Genomic DNA, 23,609 nt, shown 5'->3' on the forward strand with positions numbered 1-23,609 from the left:
TAATACAGTAAGTTATCGTAGTGTGCGCAACACAGCGTCAGGTGGACCAACAGCTGAAACGTCGAGCACTGATGCAGCACATAGGTATACTGTTTGTGCTTGAAGATGCATTTCATGTGACACTCTCTCTATTAATGAAGTGGCTGCAAATCTGGGTTATGTGCATAGTCTAAAGCTGGTTGTGAAACTCAATACTTTGGGAAATGTCTTCCTTTTTAGGGTATACGTTTACTAGCAGAAGTCGATATCACTAATTTCCTACAGATTTTCCAACTTTTTCAGCACAAACTTTGTGCACCTAATTCATCGGTTGGATTTATAAGTACATAATAAATTGAGCAGTTTTATTTATTACTATTCTCAAAGCGTACACACTCGCATGTATTTCAGTGACATGCCAAATAAAACCGCTTGTCATTTACGAGTATATGTGTTGTCATGTCTGTATGAGGCAGTGTAGTTGACATTTGTCAGTGTAAACTCGCTATACGTATTTATATATGGAATAATGTGTTAAACTTGAATTAATTCTACAGTCCATGTGATTAAACAATCCTGTCTGTTATTATTACAGATGGCTGCACGATTTGGAAAGTCGAAGCCAGTATGAAAACAATTCATGGGGCTAAATGTGTTTCACTGTCGTCTGCGTACATGTATACTGAAGTCAAAAAGTGGATAATGAACTTAGGATCACAGCGAATTTAGCTGATTGAACTTCTGTTCTGTGCTTCTGTTTTAGTTCACTCTGCTAAGTTCAGTGCTTCATCGCGGGAGCTGAACGTGGGATGCACGTGATTCTGATGCCGCGGACAGGCTTGCCAGTGATGAAGACTGCGATCTCCTCCAGCTCCTCCCTGGTGCAGCTGGCGATGATGCGGAACTGCCGCATCACCATAGCCAGCGTCGTCTTCATCACCAGCATGGCGAAGCGTGCACCCACACAGAGGCGCGACCCAGCACCGAACGGCAGGTAGCTGTAGGGGAAAAGTGCACCAGCGCCGTCGCCCTCCAGGAACCGTCGTGGGTCAAACTTGTCGGGGTCGGGGAAGAGCGCCGGCTGGCGGTGCAGCAGGTTCAGGAAGACGAAGACGACGCTGCCGCGAGGCGCCACGTACCGCCCGTCGCTCAGTGGGATGTCTTCCGACGCGAACACCGGTGCGACTGGTACAGCGGGAAACAACCGCAGTGACTCCTAAGGCAGAAAACAGGAAATCACATCGTATTTATGAGAATAATTCCATGATAAATTAAATAACCTAGAATCAATGGATTCATGGGGAAAAAACTGGTGAAGATGCACAGACATAAAAATAGACCTCTGACTGATAAAAATTTTATCTACATGTGTTATGCTTGGTCTATACAGGGTGTTACAAAAAGGTACGGCAAAACTTTCAGGAAACATTCCTCACACACAAAGAAAGAATATATGTTATGTGGACATGTATCCGGAAACGCTTACTTTCCATGTTATAGCTCATTTTATTACTTCTCTTCAAATCACATTAATCATGGAATGGAAACACACAGCAACAGAACGTGCCAGCGTGAATTCAAACACTTTGTCACGGGAAATGTTCAAAATGTCCTCCGTTAGCGAGGATATATGCAGCCACCCTCCGTCGCATGGAATCCCTGATTCGCTGATGCAGCCTTGGAGAATGGCCGTCCACAATACGAGCACGAAGAGTCTCTACATTTGGTACCGGGGTTGCGTAGATAAAAGCTTTCAAATGCCCCCATAAATGAAAGTCAAGAGGGTTGAGGTCAGGAGAGTGTGGAGGCCATGGAATTGGTCCGCCTCTACCAATCCATCGGTCACCGAATCTGTTGTCGAGAAGCGTACGAACACTTCGACTGAAATGTGCAGGAGCTCCATCGTGCATGAACCACATGTAGTACTTGTAAAGGTACATGTTGTAGCAGCACAGGTACAGTATCCCGTATGAAATCATGATAACGTGCTCCATTGAGCGTAGGTGGAAGGACATGGGGCCCTATCAAGACATCACCAACATTGCCTGCCCAAACGTACACAGAAAATCTGTGTTGATGACGTGATTCCACAATTGCGTGCGGATTCACGTCAGCCCACACATGTTGATTATGCAAATTTACAATCTGATCACGTTGGAATGAAGCCTCATCCGTAAAGAGAACATTTGCACTGAAATGAGGATTGACACATTGTTGGATGAACCATTCGTAGAAGTGTACCCGCGGAGGCCAATCAGCTGCTGATAGTGCCTGCACACGCTGTACATGGTACGGAAACAACTGGTTCTCCCGTAGCACTCTCCATACAGTGACGTGGTCAACGTTACCTTGTACAGCAGCAACTTCTCTGACGCTGACATTAGGGTTATCGTCAACTGCACGAAGAATTGCCTCGTCCATTGCAGGTGTCCTCGTCGTTCTCGTCTTCCCCAGTCGCGAGTCATAGGCTGGAATGTTCCGTGTTCCCTAAGACGCCGATCAATTGCTTCGAACATCTTCCTGTCGGGACACCTTACTTCTGGAAATCTGTCTCGATACAAACGCACCGCTCCAAGGCTATTGCCCCGTGCTAATCCATACATAAAATGGGCATCTGCCAACTCCGCATTTATAAACATTGCACGGACTGCAAAAGCACGTTCGTGATGAACACTAACCTGTTGATGCTACCTACTGATGTGCTTGATGCTAGAACTGTAGAGAAAAGAGTCGCATGTCAACACAAACACCGAAGTCAACATTACCTTCCTTCAATTGGGCCAGCTGACGGTGAATCGAGGAAGTACAGTACATACTGACGAAACTAAAATGAACTCTAACATGGAAATTAAGCGTTTGCAGACGCATGTCCACTAAACACCTTTTCTTTATTTGTGTCTGAGGAATGTTTCCTGAAAGTTTCGATGTACCTTTTTGTAACACCCTGTATAGTACGTGTCATCTTAAAGCAGGGTCATTCCATGTCAAGTGTCCCAGTTTAGAAGATGATCCCAGCTCGAGCACCTTCAATTTTGATGAAATTTGTACAGCTTCTAACTCAGCGACTTACATGAACTTTTGCAAAGTTTTACGCTCACCTGTAACTTGGTAAGGTGCTAGAGCCATTTTCGTGAAGACCACTTTTATAGAGACTGAAAATCCGTGAGAAAATCGTCAAGTTTGGCATTCCACTGTTCCTCATGTAAAAGAGCTAGACTCTGGCTTTTGGGTATAGTGGTACAACTTTGTGTGCTCTACACACAAATGTTGCAAGTAGAGTTCAGACAGAAATACATTTTGCGTAATCTCAGTTAAAAGTGGGCAACAATCATGTCGCGAGAAATTTGCCCTATAGTTTAACTTGGCATACGTAGTGGAGAAAGTGCTCTATGGACCTGGTCTTTCGTGAAACTGCTGTCTGACTGGGTGTTTAGTATATCAGAAATTTTGGACTGGCTTGTGTGTTTAATTACTGTGCTACCATCCCGTAAATTTGCTAAAAAACATGAATGTATTAAAATATACCCGTGTTCAAAGTCACGTACTTCAAAATAGACACCTAGCACATTACATTCATTAATACAATTCAAAAGAGCATATGTAATTCTATTAGAAAAACTTATTTTCATTTTGGGGCCTCTTTGGGCATGGTACAAAAATGTCACCTAAAATTTGGAATTTTGTTGATTATGTCTTCATTGTTTAAATATTCATTTTGCTGTTTATTCGGTGATTTTAAACCTGTTTGGGACAGGTTCATTGCTAAATTTAACCATTTAACTGTACTAGAGACTGCTACATAATTTTTGCGCAGCTGAATGCTTATTAATTTTATTTTATTTATTTATTTAGGACTCGACAATTTGATTTTAGTGTCTGAAGCATATCAATTTGTTGCTAAAATGGAAGAACAAGATCAAGTTAATGTATGCAGTTTTGGAAATACTGATTCCCCATGGCATTTAACGACATACAGTGCCTTAAAACGACTGAAAGCTGTAAAGCAACTTTCCTTAGGAGAACGAGAAATACCTACTAGACGGAGTGGTTTACACTATACTGAAAATACTCAACTATGCTTCTATTATGAAGCTTTACTGCTAGAAAGGTGCTCACCTATTCCTTAAGTTTTCCTATTTTAACTGGACCTGACGGAAAAACGGCGCTGACTAGCCATTGCAGCAGGGCGTATGGACTTGAAGACTGTGCAGTTGTGTCAGGACTTTACCACCTATTTGAATGAAGCGAAGCTCCTAGAAAAGATGGCCGCAATAAATATAGTAAAATTACGTGGCAACACCAACAGCCTCTTCAGGATTTTTAAAAGTTTTATCTGGGTATAAGGTGAGTACTAGGCTGATCCCCATTAAGCAAAGGGGGAGGTATGATAATCGCGTTCCCATGATTTCGCCTGTAAACAAAGTAACAATGAAGATCAAAAACAAAATAAACTTTACATAACTGGATGCAAAAAATACTCTACCGCAATGCCTCAGAAGGATCACTGTCCTCCCTTAGAGTATGGAATAAAAAGTGGTAAAAGAGATCAGATGTTAATAAGTTTCTTCAATAAGTTTCTTCATATCGAGCAATAAATTTCTTAAAAAGACAAACATTTCCCACCTTGATTGTTATTTATATCAAACGATGAGATAATCTCAGCACTGTGGCATTTTCAAGTACTACTCCTATTGCCGTAATTTTACACCTTAGCTTGTGTTGTTCATAGAAGAAAGCCTTCTTCGCTAGGATCGAAACTAACATACGCACCGCCGCGCGGGATTAGCCGAGCGGTCCAGGGCGCTGCAGTCATAGACTGTGCGGCTGGTCCTGGCGGAGGTTCAAGTCCTCCCTCGGGCATGGGTGTGTGTGTTTGTCCTTAGGATAATTTAGGTTAAGTAGTGTGTAAGCTTAGGGACTGATGACTTTAGCAGTTAAGTCCCATAAGATTTCACACAAATTTTTTTAACATACGCACCACTTAAGTTAAACGGTATTAACCAAATAATCACTGTAGTTTCATTTATTCCATTAGCTGTTAAGTCTGCATTATCTGGCTCCCTTGTCGACACAGCAGTAGCTACCTGTCTGCCATGGGGATAGTAAGCTTTAAGGCAAGATGTGCCTACAGCTGGATGGCAAAGACCCGGAAGACAGTAAAAATACATTAGGAAATGAGAATTTGATCTTACAGTAATAAAACTGATTCGTCGGAAGATTTTTTTGTTTTTCTCGTGTAACGGCTGGAGAAGAAATTGAGTTCAGATCATGAGTGTAATAACGTGACTGGAAACTGTGGTCCAGGGAAAGAAATCCACCTAGGAGCTTCTACGAAGTGCTGGAAATCAGTGGCTCAAGTGAGAAATCACGTACACCTAGTTCTGACATGTCGTCTGTCAAAATTGCCGGGAGGAAACTGGGAAACGTAAAATTGGCAATCTTCTCCTCATCGTCGGCGGAGAATACAGCAGAAACGGAAGGATAAGATGGAGAACGAAAACCGAAGGGAAGAGAGCAAAATAAATCAAGACTGTGAGTAAAAGTCTATTTGCCCCAAATACAAGTGAATTAATGTTCATTCCTTTTATTGCAACATCAGCGATTTCGCGGCTACTATCGTCTTTTCATGCTAGTAGCTTCAAAATTGATCATTTTATATTAAAAAATGAGGATCAATAATTTCAGTGTGCGGATAGTTCTTTCTTTCTCTCAGCTTACCACATGACTACATTTCCGCGATTCCGTCGACGATGGAAAGTATAACCATAGAAAACAGAATCTTCTAAAACAGAATAATACTCCTGCTGTAAACAGGAAATATTTGATAGGTCCCCGTAAAATTGATTCCACAAAAAATGCATCAACTCAGGATGCTGAGTGATTTAGACAACTAGTGAAGCCTGGAACGGTACTTAGATACCCTAAAAGATCAGGCGTACGCAGATACTCTAACGACTGAGGCGTAATCAGATACCCCAATGCTTAAGGCGCCTCCTCGCGACAGTGAGGATAGCGGAGTTCGAATCACTGTGTGACGGAAATTTCATTCATACGTCAGAATTTGGAGGCTCGAAACAAAAGTGAACAAAATGCTTGGGTGTATATAGAGTCCCATCAATGAAGCAGGAACCAATGATGCAGGTTTTGACGAACACGCACCGGACGTTGATAGACCAAGAGCGTTGCTTTTATCCACTTCTGTTAGACTGGGTTTTTATCTAACGATTAGCGCATATTGCGAAGACTGGTTTGTCCATGGTTTGTAAGTGATGCTTCTTCCTTTCAAAAATTTAGCATGGCTATGCCATACCACTTTGCACTTTCCATATATAAGATTCGGAGAACAGTAACCTATTTTAGAAGTCATTGCAATGAGGTGGTAGATGCAGTGAAATGTAAGGAGGATGAAATCCGATGGACTCTAATATTCGTAGAATACTTGTTTAGTAGCTCTCTCTCTCGTATTTCCGAGATGCCTCAGAGCGACATTTGTACTGTGTGTCACTACTGCTAAAATGTTAGTTTCGTTCCTTTCAACGGTCGCTCTTCGTTTTGCTTCGCGTATTTTATTCTTCACACTTCCAATTTTTAGGAACGTTCTTTTATAATGTTTGTAAATCATGAGGGCTTGGCACAATCTGGATGCTCTTCTACAAATAGCTACACCACTGCTCTAATAATTTGGCGACATTCCATGTAGAAGTTATCAGTTTCTGTACCGCCATATGCATAGTGAATGTCTCAAGGACTTTATGAGCAAGTTTCGTGGTTGCTTCTGTTGTATCGATGGCTACGATGCCACAACGTAGGTGCGCTCTACTTGGTTGGCACTACAACTACGACACCGACGACAGTGCCCTCTAACCGGCGCTGTGCAGCTCTGCGAGTGCCGCGCCAGGTTCAGCTCATTTGATTCCGAGTAGACGACCAAGCAACATTGTTTCTATTTCATAGTCGGCGAGCCATTACAGATTTTGCCTTTGTAACTTCTAGCCACTGTTAGATTTGATTGGTGAACGGCTTCGCACCTATGTGCTCATCTGTACGCAAAGTTAAGTAAAAGAGTTATAATCACACGCGGTACCGAAGCATTTCACCTTTTTCTGCTTCTACTCACTTCCTACATTCGGTCTAACCTTCACTTTACAGGAGCAGACCCACGCGACGCCTTCCAGGCGGGATACAAAAGCTTCAACAACAGAACACAGACTGATGGGCTTCAAGCACACTTGTAAACATAACCGTCATACGTGAGTCACGTGTTTGCTTATATTTCGTATAATGAGGCAGATGGTTGTGGAACCTCTTCTTCTGGCTATGTGACAGTCGTTTGCGGTGCCGGTATCTTGTAAGTATTTGATCAAGTCCGAAAGTCCTATACCTGTTAGGTTGTTGAAGTTCTCTTAGAAGCATCTTTCAAATGCCACAAAACAAGTTTTTAGTTCCCTTGAAAAAAAAAAATCGATGCCGTTGTTCGGTGACTATAAGCGATAAAAATTACATGCAAATGTCACGAAATTCGCCATATTTTCCGCTATAACTTGAGCAAAACCGGACCTTATATATTCATTTATTCAGTATTTGGGGTGGCCTGTCTTAGCTTCCTCACCCTATTTTTTCGAGAACATTGTATCAGAACCAACCGCAAGCTATTGTGGGAGATTCTGCTCCACATTGATGGAGTAACCTACCAGATATTCACGAGAGGCAGTGATACCCTGTGACGCTGCAGTGAAAAACCAGGATCAAATACGGAAACGTTTTTGATTTGGCCGTCATAATAAGGTTGACCTGTTTTACTTGAGTCAGACATGCTGCAGGATTCTGAAGCAGTTGGTAAGGGATAATGCAAAACTTATTATTACTTTCAAAGAAGGCATTATGAATTTCAAAAAAAATATATTTATCAACAGTATGTATCAAACAACATGCCATTCAGTGAATTTATTACCATATCCAGGACTCACATGCAGTAGGCCTGAATGGTCATTGACAAAAGGAGAATATTGAATGACAGACGACGCAGACGGAACATCTAAGAGTTTCTATTTAAAAGAAAGTGTACTAAATATGCAATTGTGTCAGTTTGTTATAGACTATGGGCAAATGTGCACACATGCAGTTTACTCCTTTCGAGTGGACGGTACACTGGCCAATCATTGGTGTAAACGTTGATAGCTAAATAAAAGCAATTAACATAGACTTAACGGAACAGGGTAGCATTAACAAGGCAGCTGCTACAGAAGGCAAAATGTATGCATCTAAGGTGGAACAGTTGAATGACAGAATGAGCGATGTGATTCTATGTTGAGGGAGAAACTGAGCAGTCAATGGAAGTCTCAACGCACATATTACGGAACTGGATGGGTTTATTACAGGAGGCTGAAATGGTGAAGGAGAAGAAGAAGAAAACTGAGGAGGATGTACTGTTTGTTACGGCGTAAAGTCAGCGCCAGCAAGCCAGTCGGGAACGAAAGGAAAGAGAAGGCTCTGAGAAGAGGTCAACCAATCGCAAACTGACTGATCTCCTTTCTGGACCACAGTGCGACAGCGGCGGTCCCCTGTTGAAGACGACATAAGCGCCAAGCCCGACTTGGGACTGCCCACTACGATAGCACCATCAACGTTAGCTACTTCGTTAGCTGATGCATCGTAGCCGCTTCATTATAATATCCACGTAGCTCAGTTATAGATCAGCAGTCACAACATTTTATTTGATGTTGTATGTCGCCCTTTGATTGTGACACATGTGTGTAATCAAAGATAAGTGCTTGTATTTGTCTGGTTGTAATATGACTAATTAATATGAGTTGTTTGATTGTTTGTCTAACGAACCAAGTATGCTAGATTCCTAGACACAACACTGTTAGCAATTTGATTGACCACCACAGTGTTCGCCAAAGAGGTGCGACCTACAGGGTGTGCCAGGACCAACTGTATGTGAAAGGAAAACATCTTGTTTAGTTAACCAAGTATGTAACCCAGAATGAAAAATACTCCTATCATAGCACAAAAAAGGCAAGTATGTCCTGGGCTGAGTTTAGGATTAAAAGAACGTAACTACCGCTCCTAAGTATCTGGCAGCTTCGAAGACATTTAAATCATAGCATCTTGGTATATTTGCGCGTTTTTACATATTATTAGTGTCCAAATCTGTAGTATAATGTACCGTGCCAAGTAAAGTAACTTGATATGAGGTGTCATATCATATAACATAAACTTGCCACCATGTCATCCAACATGGCGTTTGACAAGTCACACAATTGACACAATGTGCCATAAGATTAGAATGCATGTGCCTCCATTGTGGGACACTTCCTATTATACACAAATCAAAAAAGGTTTTGCAGCATCACAGTTATCAGAAATCCTGAAGATAGTCGTTGACTGTGGATATTGTGTCACAGACACAGTCCCTTCGAATGGTCAGAGCTGTCACTAAACCCACCCAAAGATGTAAACAACCATGCATGAGCAGCGCCTATTAGAAGGAGGAGGTCCGATAGCCGATCAGTTCCACAAGGAAGGAGGTACACGGCTCGTGTTGTCTAGACGGTCAAATCCTCGGTTCGATCGCGTCGGCATTGTTACTTTGTGCTAGGAAGGGCTCACAACAAGGGAAGTATCTAGGAGTCTCGGAGTGAACCAAAGCGATGTTGTTCAGACACGGGGCAGATACAGAGATACCGGAACTGTTGATGACATGTATCGCTCAGGCTGCCCAAGGGCTACTACTGCACAGGATGACCTACCTACAGATCATGGCTGGGAGTAACCCTGACAGCAACACCACCATGTTGAATAAAGCTTTTCGTGCAGCCACAGGACGTCGTGCTACGACTCAAACTGTGCGCAATAGGGTGCGTCATGCGCAACTTCACTCTCGACATCCATGGCGAGGTCCATCTTTGCAACCACGACACCATGCAGCGCTGTACGGATGGGCCCAAGAACATGCCGAATGGCCGCTCAGAATTGGCATCACGTTCTCTTCACCGATTAGTGTGGTATATGCCTTCAACCATAAAATCGTGGAGACCTGTTTGGAAGCAACCCGGTCAGGCTGAACGCCTTAGACACACTGCCCAGCGAGTGCAGCAAGCACCTTGCTGGCATTATGTGGGGCTGACGTACGCCGCTGGTGGTCATGGAAGGCGCCTAACGGCTGTACGATACATGAATGCCATCCTCCGACCGATAGTGCAACCATATTGGCAGCATATTTGCCAGTCATTCGTCTACATGGACGACAATTCAGCCCTCAACTTGCACATCTTTTGACTGACTTCCTTTAGGATAGCGAAATCGCTCGACTAGAGTGGCCATCATGTTATCCAGACAGGAACCCTATCGAACTTGCCTGGGGTAGATTGAAATGGGCTGTTTATGGACGACGTGACCCACCAACCATTCTGAAAAAATTTGGAAATTTGTGGTAAGTACTATGGGACCAAACTGCTGAGGTCATCTGTCCCTAAGCTTACACACTGCTTAATTTAACTTAATCTAATTTAAACTAAGGACAACACACACACACACCCATGTCCAAGGAAGCTCTCGAATCTAGGAAGGGGGGGGGGGGAGGGGGGAGCCGCGCGAACTGGGACAGTGTTAGCCCGTGCGGCCCATTCTGAGGGATCTATGCCGGATCACCGTTGAGGAGTGGTGGGACAATCGGGACCAACAGGCCTTGGTGGACTTGTGGATGGTATGCTACGACGAATACAGGCATGCATCAAGCAAGAGGACGTGCTACTAGGTATGAGAGGTACTGGTGTCTACAGCAATCTGGACCAACACCTCTGAATGTCTCACTCTATGCTGGTACACCTTGTAATGTGTGGTTTTCATGAGCAATGAAAAGGGTGGAAAGGATGTTTATGTTGATCTCTGCTCCTATTTTCTCTACAGGTTCCGGAACTCTCGGAACTGAGGTAATGCAAAACTTTTTTGATGTTTGTAGATGCACTCCTACTCTAAAGTACTTCGTATTGAACATAGATCCCTCTCCCTAAAAGCACATAAATTGGTGTCTGTTTATTCTTACAACCATGCATATAACTCATAACAATGGGTGAATATGTCAAGGTGTTTTGATTTAAATGTCTTTGGAGATACCAGATAAGTCGGAAAACTAGTTTCCTTCTCGTACATTCCTATCTCTTTCCAGGAAATATTCATCTTTTTGGGCTACGATAGGAGAATTTTCCGTTCTGGTTACCAAATTTTGTAGTGTGCCGACTGTTTTCAGCCATAGAGTACGCCAAAGTGAGTTACAACAAAGCCAGCTGCAGACATGCAAGAGTTTCATGCATGGGGAAGCAAAATACAACCCACAGGCACTGCGAAGCAGAGCTGGGCGGGCACGGTACAGTAACAGCCAATGCTGTAATATGGTACCGGTAGGACAGAAGCCTTTCCTCACTAGCCATCATGGATATGTTTACAGTATGTGGTTTAGGCCCTAAATGAACATAGTCTAGCGTGTATAAGTAATCACCCATTCATGTACTAAAGTGTTCTTGTCAGTATCACAGCCTACATCACGAGACTGTGACAACCAGAGTAAGAGGATTGCTGTTCAACCACAGGGTGGAGCAGCCTGCCCTGAGTCTCAAGAGGAGCTGCCACTGGAGCAGAGAGCCATCTGCTTGCCGGGGAAGGTCACGGCCGCCTCCACGGATCTGTCAGCTGGGCTGCCATGCTGTCATCAAGGTCACAGCCAGAGACTTTGCTGACTGAGGCATTTGACTGACATTGCACTTGGCCCCTCTCTTTGGGCTGTCAGTGATGCTGGACATCTATTGTTTCACATGAGTGGAAACTGGAGGCCTCCACCAAGCTTTTCCTGTAGTACTAAGGCCGAGGGCGAGACTAAAGAAGTTAGTTAAGCAAATCTACTACAGCGCTGATGTCTCATTTCATTCTCCATGGGTGAAAATCTGGTGGTCATCTAATACTGGTTTCAAATCATTGACGCCACCTTCTTAGAGTAACATTTGGACCTACAACCTACAGTGTGGTGAGTATAAAAATTTGCTTGTGTTTTGGTCATGGACAAAACGTTTCATGGTCGTGCATTCTGTAAAATAGATTTTATTGTGAATAGAGAACCAATGGATTTGTCTAGTTTCAGAAGTAGGAAGTCATGGTTGGTAGCATGTGTTGGTTATGCACAGTGTAACTCTGAGGACCACTCAATGCTCTGTACAGAATAATTTTCGGTAAAATTGTATGCTAGTAAACATTGGGGCATATAGCTAGGCAACGTCAAAAGTCGAGATGGCTCATGATTAGACGTAAGAATTAAGGTAATGTAAACAAAAACACCCTGAAGAAAGTGACTTTCAAGAGTTACCGATACGTCTGTAGTTTTACGTATTCACAATGCAGTCACAAACCCAGAAAAAAAAAACTGATTGTGACAGTGGTCACGGAAGCTTACATTTGTATCAATATATTCCGTTTTCTTCTCTTGTGAGTGTTAGTTCTGAAAATGAATGTTTTCAAGAACAAAGCTTCGACCGAAACAGAGGTGCAGGGTGTATCAGAGCCAGAAGCAGTACGCATATTGTTAGAAAAGGTTGCACACTTAACAGTCGATAATATAGAACTGCGCGGGTTGCTAGAATCGCGATTGTCACAATTGTGTGTAGATTTGTCAGCTGCAATTTTAATTGCTCCTCTTTCTAGTAAGGCAACCAAGGTTGCGCAGGCCTTTGTAGGACACCTTGGAAATCTGATTGAGACGAAAGGTTGGTGTGATAAGGAACTATTGAATGTTGCAAAATTGAGACTAAAAGGGGAAGCTGAGTCTTATGTAGGGTATACATAAGCTCTTAAGGAAGCTACAACATTCGAAGAACTTGAAGAAGGTTTAATCCAGAGACATAAGAAATGAAATAGTGCCAGACATTATAGGGAACAATGGGGTAGTAACTAAGAGAAATATGGAAACTGTGGAACAATATGCGGGTAGGATAAGGAAAATTAACGGATGTACCTATGAACTGGGACAAGATGACAGGATGTTGCAGTCAATTAAATTATTTTGCGGGTAGCTATGCAGAGGAAGCTCGAAGCTTTCCAAAGGGGGTTTCGTGCGCAAATATCAAGAGGTGTACTGATACATCTAAATCTACATCTACATCTACATGACTACTCTGCAATTCACATTTAAGTGCTTGGCAGAGGGTTCATCGAACCACAATCATACTATCTCTCTACTATTCCACTCCCGAACAGCGAGCGGGAAAAACGAACACCTAAACCTTTCTGTTCGAGCTCTGATTTCTCTTATTTTATTTTGATGATCATTCCTACCTATGTAGGTTGGGCTCAACAAAATATTTTCGCATTCGGAAGAGAAAGTTGGTGACTGAAATTTCGTAAAAAGGTCTCGCCGCGACGAAAATCGTCTATGCTGTAATGACTTCCATCCCAACTCGTGTATCATATCTGCCACACTCTCTCCCCTATAACGCGATAATACAAAACGAGCTGCTCTTTTTTGCACCCTTTCGATGTCCTCCGTCAATCCCACCTGGTAAGGATCCCACACCGCGCAGCAATATTCTAACAGAGGACGAACGAGTGTAGTGTAAGCTGTCTCTTTAGTGGACTTGTTGCATCTTCTAAGTGTCCTGCCAATGAAACGCAACCTTTGGCTCGCCTTCCCGACAATATTATCTATGTGGTCCTTCCAACTGAAGTTGTTCGTAATTTAAACACCCAGGTACTTAGTTGAATTGAGAATTGTACTATTTATCGAGTAATCGAATTCCAACGGATTTCTTTTGGAACTCATGTGGATCATCTCACACTTTTCGTTATTTAGCGTCAACTGCCACCTGACACACCATACAGCAATCTTTTCTAAATCGATTTGCAGCTGATACTGGTCTTCGGATGACCTTACTAGACGGTAAATTACAGCATCATCTGCGAACAGTCTAAGAGAACTGCTCAGATTGTCACCCAGGTCATTTATATAGATCAGGAACAGTAGAGGTCCCAGGACGCTTCCCTGGGGAACACCTGATATCACTTCAGTTTTACTCGATGATTTGCCGTCTATTACTACGAACTGCGACCTTCCTGACAGGAAATCACGAATCCAGTCGCACAACTGAGATGATACCCCATAGCTCCGCAGCTTGATTAGAAGTCGCTTGTGAGGAACGGTGTCAAAAGCTTTCCGGAAATCTAGAAATACGGAATCAACTTGAGATCCCCTGTCGATAGTGGCCATTACTTCGTGCGAATAAAGAGCTAGCTGCGTTGCACAAGAGCGATGTTTTCTGAAGCCATGCTGATTACGTGTCAATAGATCGTTCCCTTCGAGGTGATTCATAATGTTTGAATACAGTATATGCTCCAAAACCCTACTGCAAACCGACGTCATTGATATAGGTCTGTAGTTAAATGGATTACTCCTACTACCCTTCTTGAACACTGGTACGACCTGCGCAACTTTCCAATCTGTAGGTACAGATCTATAGGTGAGCGAGCGGTTGTATATGAGTGCTAAGTAGGGAGCTATAGTATCAGCGTAATCTGAAAGGAACCTAATCGGTATACAATCTGGACCTGAAGACTTGCCCGTATCAAGCGATTGAAGTTGCTTCGCAACCCCTAAGGTATCTACTTCTAAGAAACTCATGCTAGCAGATGTTCGTGTTTCAAATTCTGGAATATTCCATTCGTCTTCCCTGGTGAAAGAATTTCGGAAAACTGCAATCAATAACTCCGCTTTAGCGGCACAGTCGTCGATAACAGTACCATCGGCACTGCGCAGCGAAGGTATTGACTGCGTCTTGCCGCTTGTGTACTTTACATACGACCAGAATTTCTTCGGATTTTCTACCAAATTTCGAGACAATGTTTCGTTGTGGAACCTATTAAAGGCATCTCGCATCGAAGTACGTGCCAAATTTCACGCGTCTGTAAATTTTAGCCCATCTTCAGGATTTCGCGTTCTTCTGAACTTCGCATGCTTTTTCCGTTGCCTCTGCAACAGCGTTCGGACCTTTTTTGTGTACCACGGGGGATCCGTTCCATCTCTTACCAACTTATGAGGTATGAATATCTCAATTGCTGTTGCTACTATATCTTTGAATTTGAGCCACATCTCGTCTACATACGCATAGTCAGTTCGGAAGGAATGGAAATTGTCTTTTAGGAAGGCTTCTAGTGGCACTTTATCCGCTTTTTTAAATAAAATTATTTTGCGTTTGTTTCTGATGGATTTGGAAGAAATGGTATTGAGCCTAGCTACAATGACCTTGTGATCACTAATCCCTGTATCAGTCATGATGCTCTCTAGGAGCCCGATGGATTTGCACACAGCAGTGTGGTTAGATATAGAGCTGAAATGCGGGATAAATGGACAAGGTTTGTAGTCGGTACAAGATGTTTCTGCGGTAGCTGGATGAGGCAGTGTCGCCAGCCTCTAGGTGATGTGGGTAAGGTAAGAGGAAGCAATAGTTTTAGAAGCAGAAGATTGGGGAAGAATAAGATGTTAGAAGGCCAAGGTATTTCTAACACTGAGTTCAGAAAAGTGTAATTTTGTTATGGAGGAGGTGACATACATACAGTAGGTCATTTCATAAGTAAAGATGTGATTAAGACAGATCAATATTAAATAGAACTACACGTGAATTTCCTGTTCCTGGTTACTAAATTTTCTAGTGTTCCGACTGTTTTCAGTCATAGAGTACGCCAAAGTGAGTTACAACAAAGTCAGCTGTAGACATGGAAGAGTTTCATACATTGGGAAGCAAAACACAACCCACAGGCACTGCGAAGGAGAGCTGGGCGGGCACTGTACACTAACAGCCAATGCTGCAATATGGTAGCGGGAGGACAGAAGGCTTTCCTCACTAGCCATCATGAATACGTTTACAGAGTGTACATAAGCTCTTAAGGAAGCTACAACATTCGAAAAACTTGAAGAAGGGTTAATCCAGAGATATAATAAATTAAATATTGCCAGACATTATAGGGCCAATGGGGTAGTAACTAAGAGAAATATGGAAACCTTTTGAAGTGAGTCCGGAAGTTATTCCAGGGATAGGAGACGCGCACCAAAATGGAAGAGTGAGGAGAAAGACTTTGTAAGATAAACAAGAGGTTGTGAATGAAACGGTAACGAGGAACCAGTATGGTTTAAGGCTTAGAAGATAGGCATTTAATGTTTTTATTGTTAGGTACAAAGTTAGTGTAATTAGTATAAGCAGTTGCGGAGCAACAATGAATTTAATGGGGAGGAAAGTAATATGTATCCCTGCTCACAGGTGAGTGCAGAGAAGGCGAGATGATGCAGTTCATAGCGGGACTACTGTTCTTCGTTCGGGTGGAAGCGTTACAAAACCAGAACCTGGAAGGGGACGTGTTGTTCTCCAAGAAGCTTGACGTACTGGTTACCAATCATCGCTGGGCGATACAGATGGTATCAAGGCATGGTAAATGCGTAACGAGGTGCGAAGATTGGAAGAAGCATTCCACAAATTCTGTCAGTGAACGGAAGGCTCGGGATACCGAAAGGAGGTGGTGGGTAATACATGGAGCGTAGGAGAAATTAAGGAGTGAGTAAACTAGGTACTTTGGGTTATTCAACACACGCGAAAGAAGAGGGCCTGGATCGATACTTGAGGTCGGAAGATCAATATAACATTTGGCAATGCTGACGAGGAAGACATTTGAAGGGGGAACAACAAAGTAGAAGAGATTAAGCAGTGGGGAAAAAGGGAACAAAGCCGTGAGTGATTGGCACACTATGTAGATTGAGAGTTTAGAGAAGGGTATATTGAATAGCACACGACTACTACGGAAACTGACTACAGAAGTAGTGCGGTATGCCAGAGCTGCAGAAGAGGCAGGGAACTACAAACCGAAGTAGATGTCTTCGATAGGGAAGTAGTAATGACATAATGGTTGGCGTCCTTAGAAGGTAGTGTTTGGAAAGCACGAGGGAAAGTAACAGTATTACAGTAGGCTAAGCAGCAAGCTGTACGACGCCAGCTAGGGTGATATCGCCACAGCAGTATTTAGAGGGTCTAAGGAAAGTACAGAGGATTTACAGCCGGAGTCGGCTTTGGCCGAGCACAAGAACTTACCTTTTAATTTCAAGGTAGCCACACTATCGACACTATCGATGAGAACTGATGGAGCGAAAGTTTACATTTCTCTGCCAGTAGCAGGCATTACGAATGCTACATGGTTCATACATATCCTACAAGTGGGGGATACTGAAGAAATTTGTAAAGCAAAAACGCAGTGACTATTATTAATGGGAAAAGAGAAAGGGAGATACAGAGAAATTGAGAAAACAAAGATGCCAAAATGCTACTGATGGGGAATCACAATCGGATGTTGGAGGGCCAGGTACATACTTTGCGGGCGCGAGCTCGGCTCCAGTTCACCACCAGCAATGGAGCGTGAAGCTTTGACATTGCCAGCCACTCGTTCTGGCGGCCTAAGAAACCGAGACAGAAGCCAATAGGCAGTTTGTGCCTACGTTTGTTGCCAATGATTTCGCCAACGTATCTACTCGTTTCCTTTTTAGCTATTCGACATTTATGTTCAGGTACTGCATCAATCTGTCTTTTATAGCAATCTATAGGGCCGTTTTGTCTTTAAACGACTCCTAATGATTCTTAAATTTTTCTACGATAATTTGTTCCTGCTCTTTTGAAAGTTTCTTTTACTTTTCTTTGCTAAGCGTGACTGAACCTTAAAGAACTGCTCTAATATATTTAATAATTCTTTCTTCTTTCTTAGTATCCTTCTGTATGATGTAAGAGTTTTTAGCTTACTCATCATGGCATAACTTGACTAACCAGTGCTACTGTTATGGATTTCTGCTAGTCAGATTCCTTTTCTTTGGAAAAATAAGAAGTTTAATTCTTTCCTACATGCTAGGATAACTATTTTAAATACTACAGCGTTAAGATTTAAGTTAACCAATGACATGTAATGACTTCCAAGACCTATAGATAATCTAAGAGCACCTCTTGCTCATACAGCTCTACTTGCAAACTACCGTCACTTAGTAAACTGCAGCATACTGCAATTTGTTCCATGGCATGAACTGAAAATTTTCTCCACATATAAATTTACAGTAAGCAAAACTGCATGCAGGTAACTATGAGCCAATAAAAGGAAACTTCTAAATTTCACTTTCCAACGACAGTAGTCGTAATTAGATTTCCCCCTCACAACGAATTTGGATTCTTCTCTTGCCCATGTACACTCCTACCAACTCAATAATGGCGTTTTTGTTGAACAGAGAAGGGCAGTATGCTATAATTTACTGGAATATAAGGTCATGTTATGGTCGACAGTGTGACAGATGATCGAAAGAAAATTATTTATTTTTTATTATTATTATTTTATATGCCCTCTCTGACAATGCTCTCGTTCAAAGGTGATGTGAAACAAGAGAAGTTGAATTTTCAGTAAAGATTATAATATGTGTAATAGCAAGGAAAAATTCTAAGCATTTCTAGTATACTTATAGCATCCACTGTAATTAAGACAACAGATCATGTAACATTGCTCGCTAATTATTTAGATAATTAATTATGGAAAATAAGCATCAGCGCTACTGCCTTTACCAGTACTGGTTCCTCTGGTCTCTCAGGGAAATGAAACGTCACAATGTATTTGAATAACGGTCTTCACTGAACAGAAAACATCGCAAATGTTAATAAAACCAAGGCTAGCTATCTACCAACTAAGTAGGCAGAGATTTAACCTTTATCTTTTTAATTAACTTCTTGATGAGTAGTTTCATGCAGACGTGTTTACAGTTATCACTACACCTCATTTGACGTATCTTAATATCCTTTAATGAATAACATGTATTTTGGATAATTATTCAAGTTCAGTGATAATCCATTTATTCATTCATAAAAAGTACAAAAAATCTAAGCATGCAACCAGTACTTATCAGATATTGTTTTCTCTTTTAATAGGTGCATTTGATGGTTTATTGCTATTCTCTGAGAGTGAGTCGCAACCAAAGAGAGAATACATACGGAGAGTGTGGCATGTTATTCAGCGTTCCCTGCAATGCCATGCCATACTATTAGTTGCCATGTTGTAGGAAGTCTTTCCATGGTTCTTTTTAAAGATAGAGAGTTCGTGTATGTTTTTGTAAGCCACATAATTCCTGAGTTTCTTTTCGGAATCGTACCTGCGATGTGCTCACAATATAAATGTACTTACATGTCTAGAAAAAGGTATAATTATTCTTATATATTGTGTTCTGTAATTTTGCTGTGTTTTGTGTACAGTTATCTATTTGTTTACTTCTGTAGTGAAACCTGTTTCATACACATAGTCGAAGAGTTTTGTGATGATGGACAAACTGACAAAGGTCTGCATCATACTTAGTAACACATCCGAAATCCAAGGTGCATAAGATCGCCAGCTTTTTTGTGATGGAGAACTTAGTTGCTGGTTGGAAAGGATGGTGGATGTGTCTTTTTGTATGATTCTTTTTTTTTTTTTTTACACTTGCGGTAGGCATTCCCCATAAACCGTTTTTGTTGCTGTCTGGAAACTGAATGAAGTTTGCTTTCACATTAGAAAGTATGGATTATGAGAAAAAAGTTTAATAATTCCCAGTGAACTGATAGTTTTTTGTTTTCAATTTTAGCTTCAAATTACAATATGAGCCATTTATAAGCGGAGCATAAAGCAGAAACGACTCTGGGAATCAATCTTGGTACGACTTTGTATGTGGACAAGAATTTTCCAAAGTTTGGACATATAACAGTAGTTACATGTTTCAAATTATAACTTCTGGTATTTCCGTAGACAAAATACAATGTAAAAGGTGTAAATTAATCTGATGTAATACTGAAACTTAGAAATCAAATGCAGAAGGATAGTCAAGGAGCTAAAATGAGGTATCGGACGCCGCCCCCCCCCCCCTCCCTCCCGTGAAATTTTGGTTGTGGTGACACGGACGTGTAGCAAAGCTTAATGTTTCTTTCCCCCTAATGTAATCGCTCTCTTACATATTTAAAGCACTTTTCATCATAAAATCTAAAATTCTGTAGTAAATTCAGATAACGCATATTAGATGCTGGGCAGGTCTTCAAGAGTTTTGATGCAATTACGTACGCATATTATAAATGAACTTCGAAAATATAAGGGGGAGATTTACTACATAACTTTCTACGATTTTTCTCTATAAGTAGCTATACATAAGCCGAGTAATCTGATTTGTGTGTATACAACTGCCTGTGTGCCTTAGATCTTACGAATAATATACCTGTTTTGTGAGGCGGTGCTCCCTGCTCACTGAAACACAATATTTGCTTTGAATGTGAAATGTAGAACGTTCGTCCCTGAAATTACTGTTACTCTTTGAAAGTTTTCTGTTGAAAAACATGTACCAAATTACACGAAGATGTGTCCTAAACTAAATTTTACAGGTAGTATCTTTTACTTCGAAATGTTCCACTAGTTACCATCCCGTGTTACAATATTTAAATGAAAGCTACTAATACTATCAACAGACAGTGTATATGGAGTATTAGTGCACTGTACTCAGAAATAATATTATTAATAAACGTTAACAGCAGCAATTTCGTAATTTTCTTATGTATTGTCGCATACTTCACCTCATTGATTTCACTTCTGCAAATGTGGTGCAGACTTCTTCAATTTTCTTCTCTCTGGTCTTGATATTGGCTCTCTATGTTATTTTATCTTTTGGTCACAACTGTTTATCTGAATCTAAAGCATACCGACCTAATTTCCGCACAATCGATGAAAATTAAAGGGACATGACATTTCCGCCATAAATGCCTCAACGTGTTTGCTATTAGCGAGTATTTTGCACAGCATCAAATTGACTGCCCTAGCTAGGAACTGGTATGTGTGGAAATGCCCACCAATACATACAAGTTCTTTATGTTTAAAAATGCTCATCACCAGGAGCGCTGCCCCTTTGTCATTGAGGTGATTTTCGAGTGCCTCCTAGTTCCTGTGGCACATTATCAAGGTGGGCCCATTACCTCCTTCATTAACGCTGGCTGAAGGATTATATAGAAGTCAATAGCGAAAAGAGGGCAGTCTGAATGTGTGATTCTGAAAATAATTTTTTAAAAGTCAGTATACAACTCAGTTTTTTGTAAAATTATAGAAGATTTGAGAAAGCTCTTTGATATACATTTAATTTTCCGTTAGAATGGGCATTATGGCGCAAGAAATTACACGCCAACCCAAATTTTAAATTTTAATTTTGAATCGAAGAGCAGTCACTCTGGAGATGGCTAACGTTTCGGTAGCGTTCACAAAACCTGACTAAGCAAGTATGTGTACAATGCACCATAGCGAACCCCACATTTACAACTTCCACTATGACTTTGCGGAACCAAACTTCGCTGATCCAAAGTTACTTTATATGGATACAGGCAGTTACATCTAGTTTGCGAAAGGTTGTGATCTATTTGCAGTAATGTGGTACCAGCCCAATGCTTTCGACACTTCCTAATATGCAGCTGATAATCCTAATGTTATTACAACAAGATTATTATCGCCCTGATGAACGAGGTGAATGGCTTACACATAAAGAAGTATGTATGACTTAGATAAAAAAAACTTACTCCATACCATACTGACACGTGTCTTCCAAATACAGGCTAAAGGTGTGCAACATGTGGTCATAATGGCTTTAAAGATTGATGATTACAAGGATTGTTCAATGATGTTGGTAGTTCCCCACCTCACACCTCAACCTCCGCAATTCGTGCATCAAGTAGTCTATGGATCGCAAAACCACGTGACACATCCTGTATCGCAGCTGAAAGTTGGTCTTTCCCACCACGATAACAAATGGTTCATCTGTGGGAACAGGATCAGAGCCAGCCCATAATCATACTACTCACATTGGTGATAGTGTTAGTAAGAGAGTGGGTGAATTTCTAGAGTATATGTGTATAGATTAGTAGTAGGAACCGCTTGTCACTGGTCTTTTTATGTCAGTAGTCACTGCATGTGTCACTGTGCACTATCTCTTTGTGTGTGTGAGTGTGAGTGTGTGTGTGCGCGTGCGAGACAGACAGAGAGAGAGAGAGAGAGAGAACGGGGGGGGGGGGGGGGAGGGGGGAGAGTGAGAGGGGGAGAGAGAGAGACAGAGAGAGACAGAGAGTTAGTAGTACCGATTAGTCTAGTGAAATGTATATATCGTACGACAAATTCAATGCTCTGAAAAGGAAACTGGATTGTTTAGAAAAGGTATGCCAGTAACGAATCGGAAAAATGACTAGGAAACGTAGTAGTATACAGATTATTTGCTGGTAGTTTCTCACTTTGTATTTAAGATTTGTCCCTGTTTGTATATAATTTTTCTATTGAAGTTCAAGAAAATAACATAATGTAAAACATAACACTGAATACAAAACATGTTCTTAATAAACAAGATATTTGTTATATTACTGTTATTGTTTACGAGGAACGAGCTGTTACTGTAGTGTACGGAGCACGAATTATGAGGAGGATAATATAATTACTGTGCAAAGAGATGGAAAAGGAGGACGGAGTTGAGAAAAAGCTATTGTTAGTAAAATCCTGTTAATAATTTATTATAATTTATCGAAAATACCTACAAGTTGATCCTAAACATACATGATCCTCTCACTAATAAAGAACTCAAATGACTAGCCGATTTACAGTAATAAAAGGGAGAGGTGAGGGAAGGGGAGGGGAATTTCATTTCCGCTGGTCGGAGGTTTCCCTCCTTTTTAAATGCACATAATCGGCCTAGATCGTTATCTGGTCTGTATTGGTATAGTGAAAGAATGACTTTGGTTTTCCCACTTTCTCAAATGCCCGATGTGCAAAACCCAACTAGTAGTCTTTGTTGAGGACGATCCTAGAAGTGTTATCCTGTCAATGAACTAGGGGTAGGATCGTTAATGGGTTCAGAACATGCACTGCGGCTTTACTGTTGTTGAACGGTTACTAGATCGAGTGTGTCCCTGCCTCGGTATTCCAAGGACGTGTGGCTTGCGAGAGCCAAGTCAACACAAGCATTGCAATTCGTCTTGCTGTGTTTGATGGATTTTTCCTAATTTTATCAGCTTTTCGTGTATTGGACGATTGTCTGCGGTTCTATAGTAGTTACGTTGTTGACTGTTTGGCTTGAGTATTCTCGTTGTGTTTTTTGTTCCATAATCTTGTTCTCTGTATCTATTGAATGGACGTTTGAGTACATATTTTAAGAGCGTGCCTTGGGTTCACCAGTGTCTGAGTTGTGTAATGTCATCGTGTGTTTGGGCATTAAATTCAGTAGGGTCCATTCGCTTACTCAATCGGTAGGATGGGCGCTGTACAGTGAAGACTATACCTGGAGCGGGTTTGCTTTTATCAAACGCTAAACCAGGGTTGGCACACTGATTATAGTAAGGCTATTGCCGTCTGCTGGTATGCTACAGTCAGTACTGATCAGGCTAGTACCGTCTAGTTAAAACAGGGCTAAATGCCTGACGTAAATTCGAATTGTGGATTAAGCTATGGCTATGGCCGTTTATCATAAGTGGCTTACTGCTCCATGGGTGAGTAGTATCTCATGATAAACGACTATCGCCTTCGGGGTAAGTGACGCCGCCGGC

At 41.6% G+C, this 23,609-nt stretch overlaps 1 protein-coding gene across 2 annotated transcripts in view; it reads right to left on the reverse strand.

Moving 5' to 3' along the window:
• Positions 1–330: 330 nt before the first annotated feature.
• Positions 331–23,609, reverse strand: part of LOC126354172 (cytochrome P450 4C1-like) — a 144,825-nt gene continuing 121,546 nt past the window's right edge. For both annotated transcript variants that reach the window (XM_050003608.1, XM_050003607.1), the window contains one exon: positions 331–1,195. In XM_050003608.1, coding sequence (XP_049859565.1) covers positions 758–1,195 — 438 coding nt within the window. In that variant the 3' untranslated portion in view covers positions 331–757. The remainder of the gene's footprint in view (positions 1,196–23,609) is intronic.

This window comes from Schistocerca gregaria, chromosome 3, assembly GCF_023897955.1.
Source record: "Schistocerca gregaria isolate iqSchGreg1 chromosome 3, iqSchGreg1.2, whole genome shotgun sequence".
Lineage (NCBI taxonomy): Eukaryota > Metazoa > Arthropoda > Insecta > Orthoptera > Acrididae > Schistocerca > Schistocerca gregaria.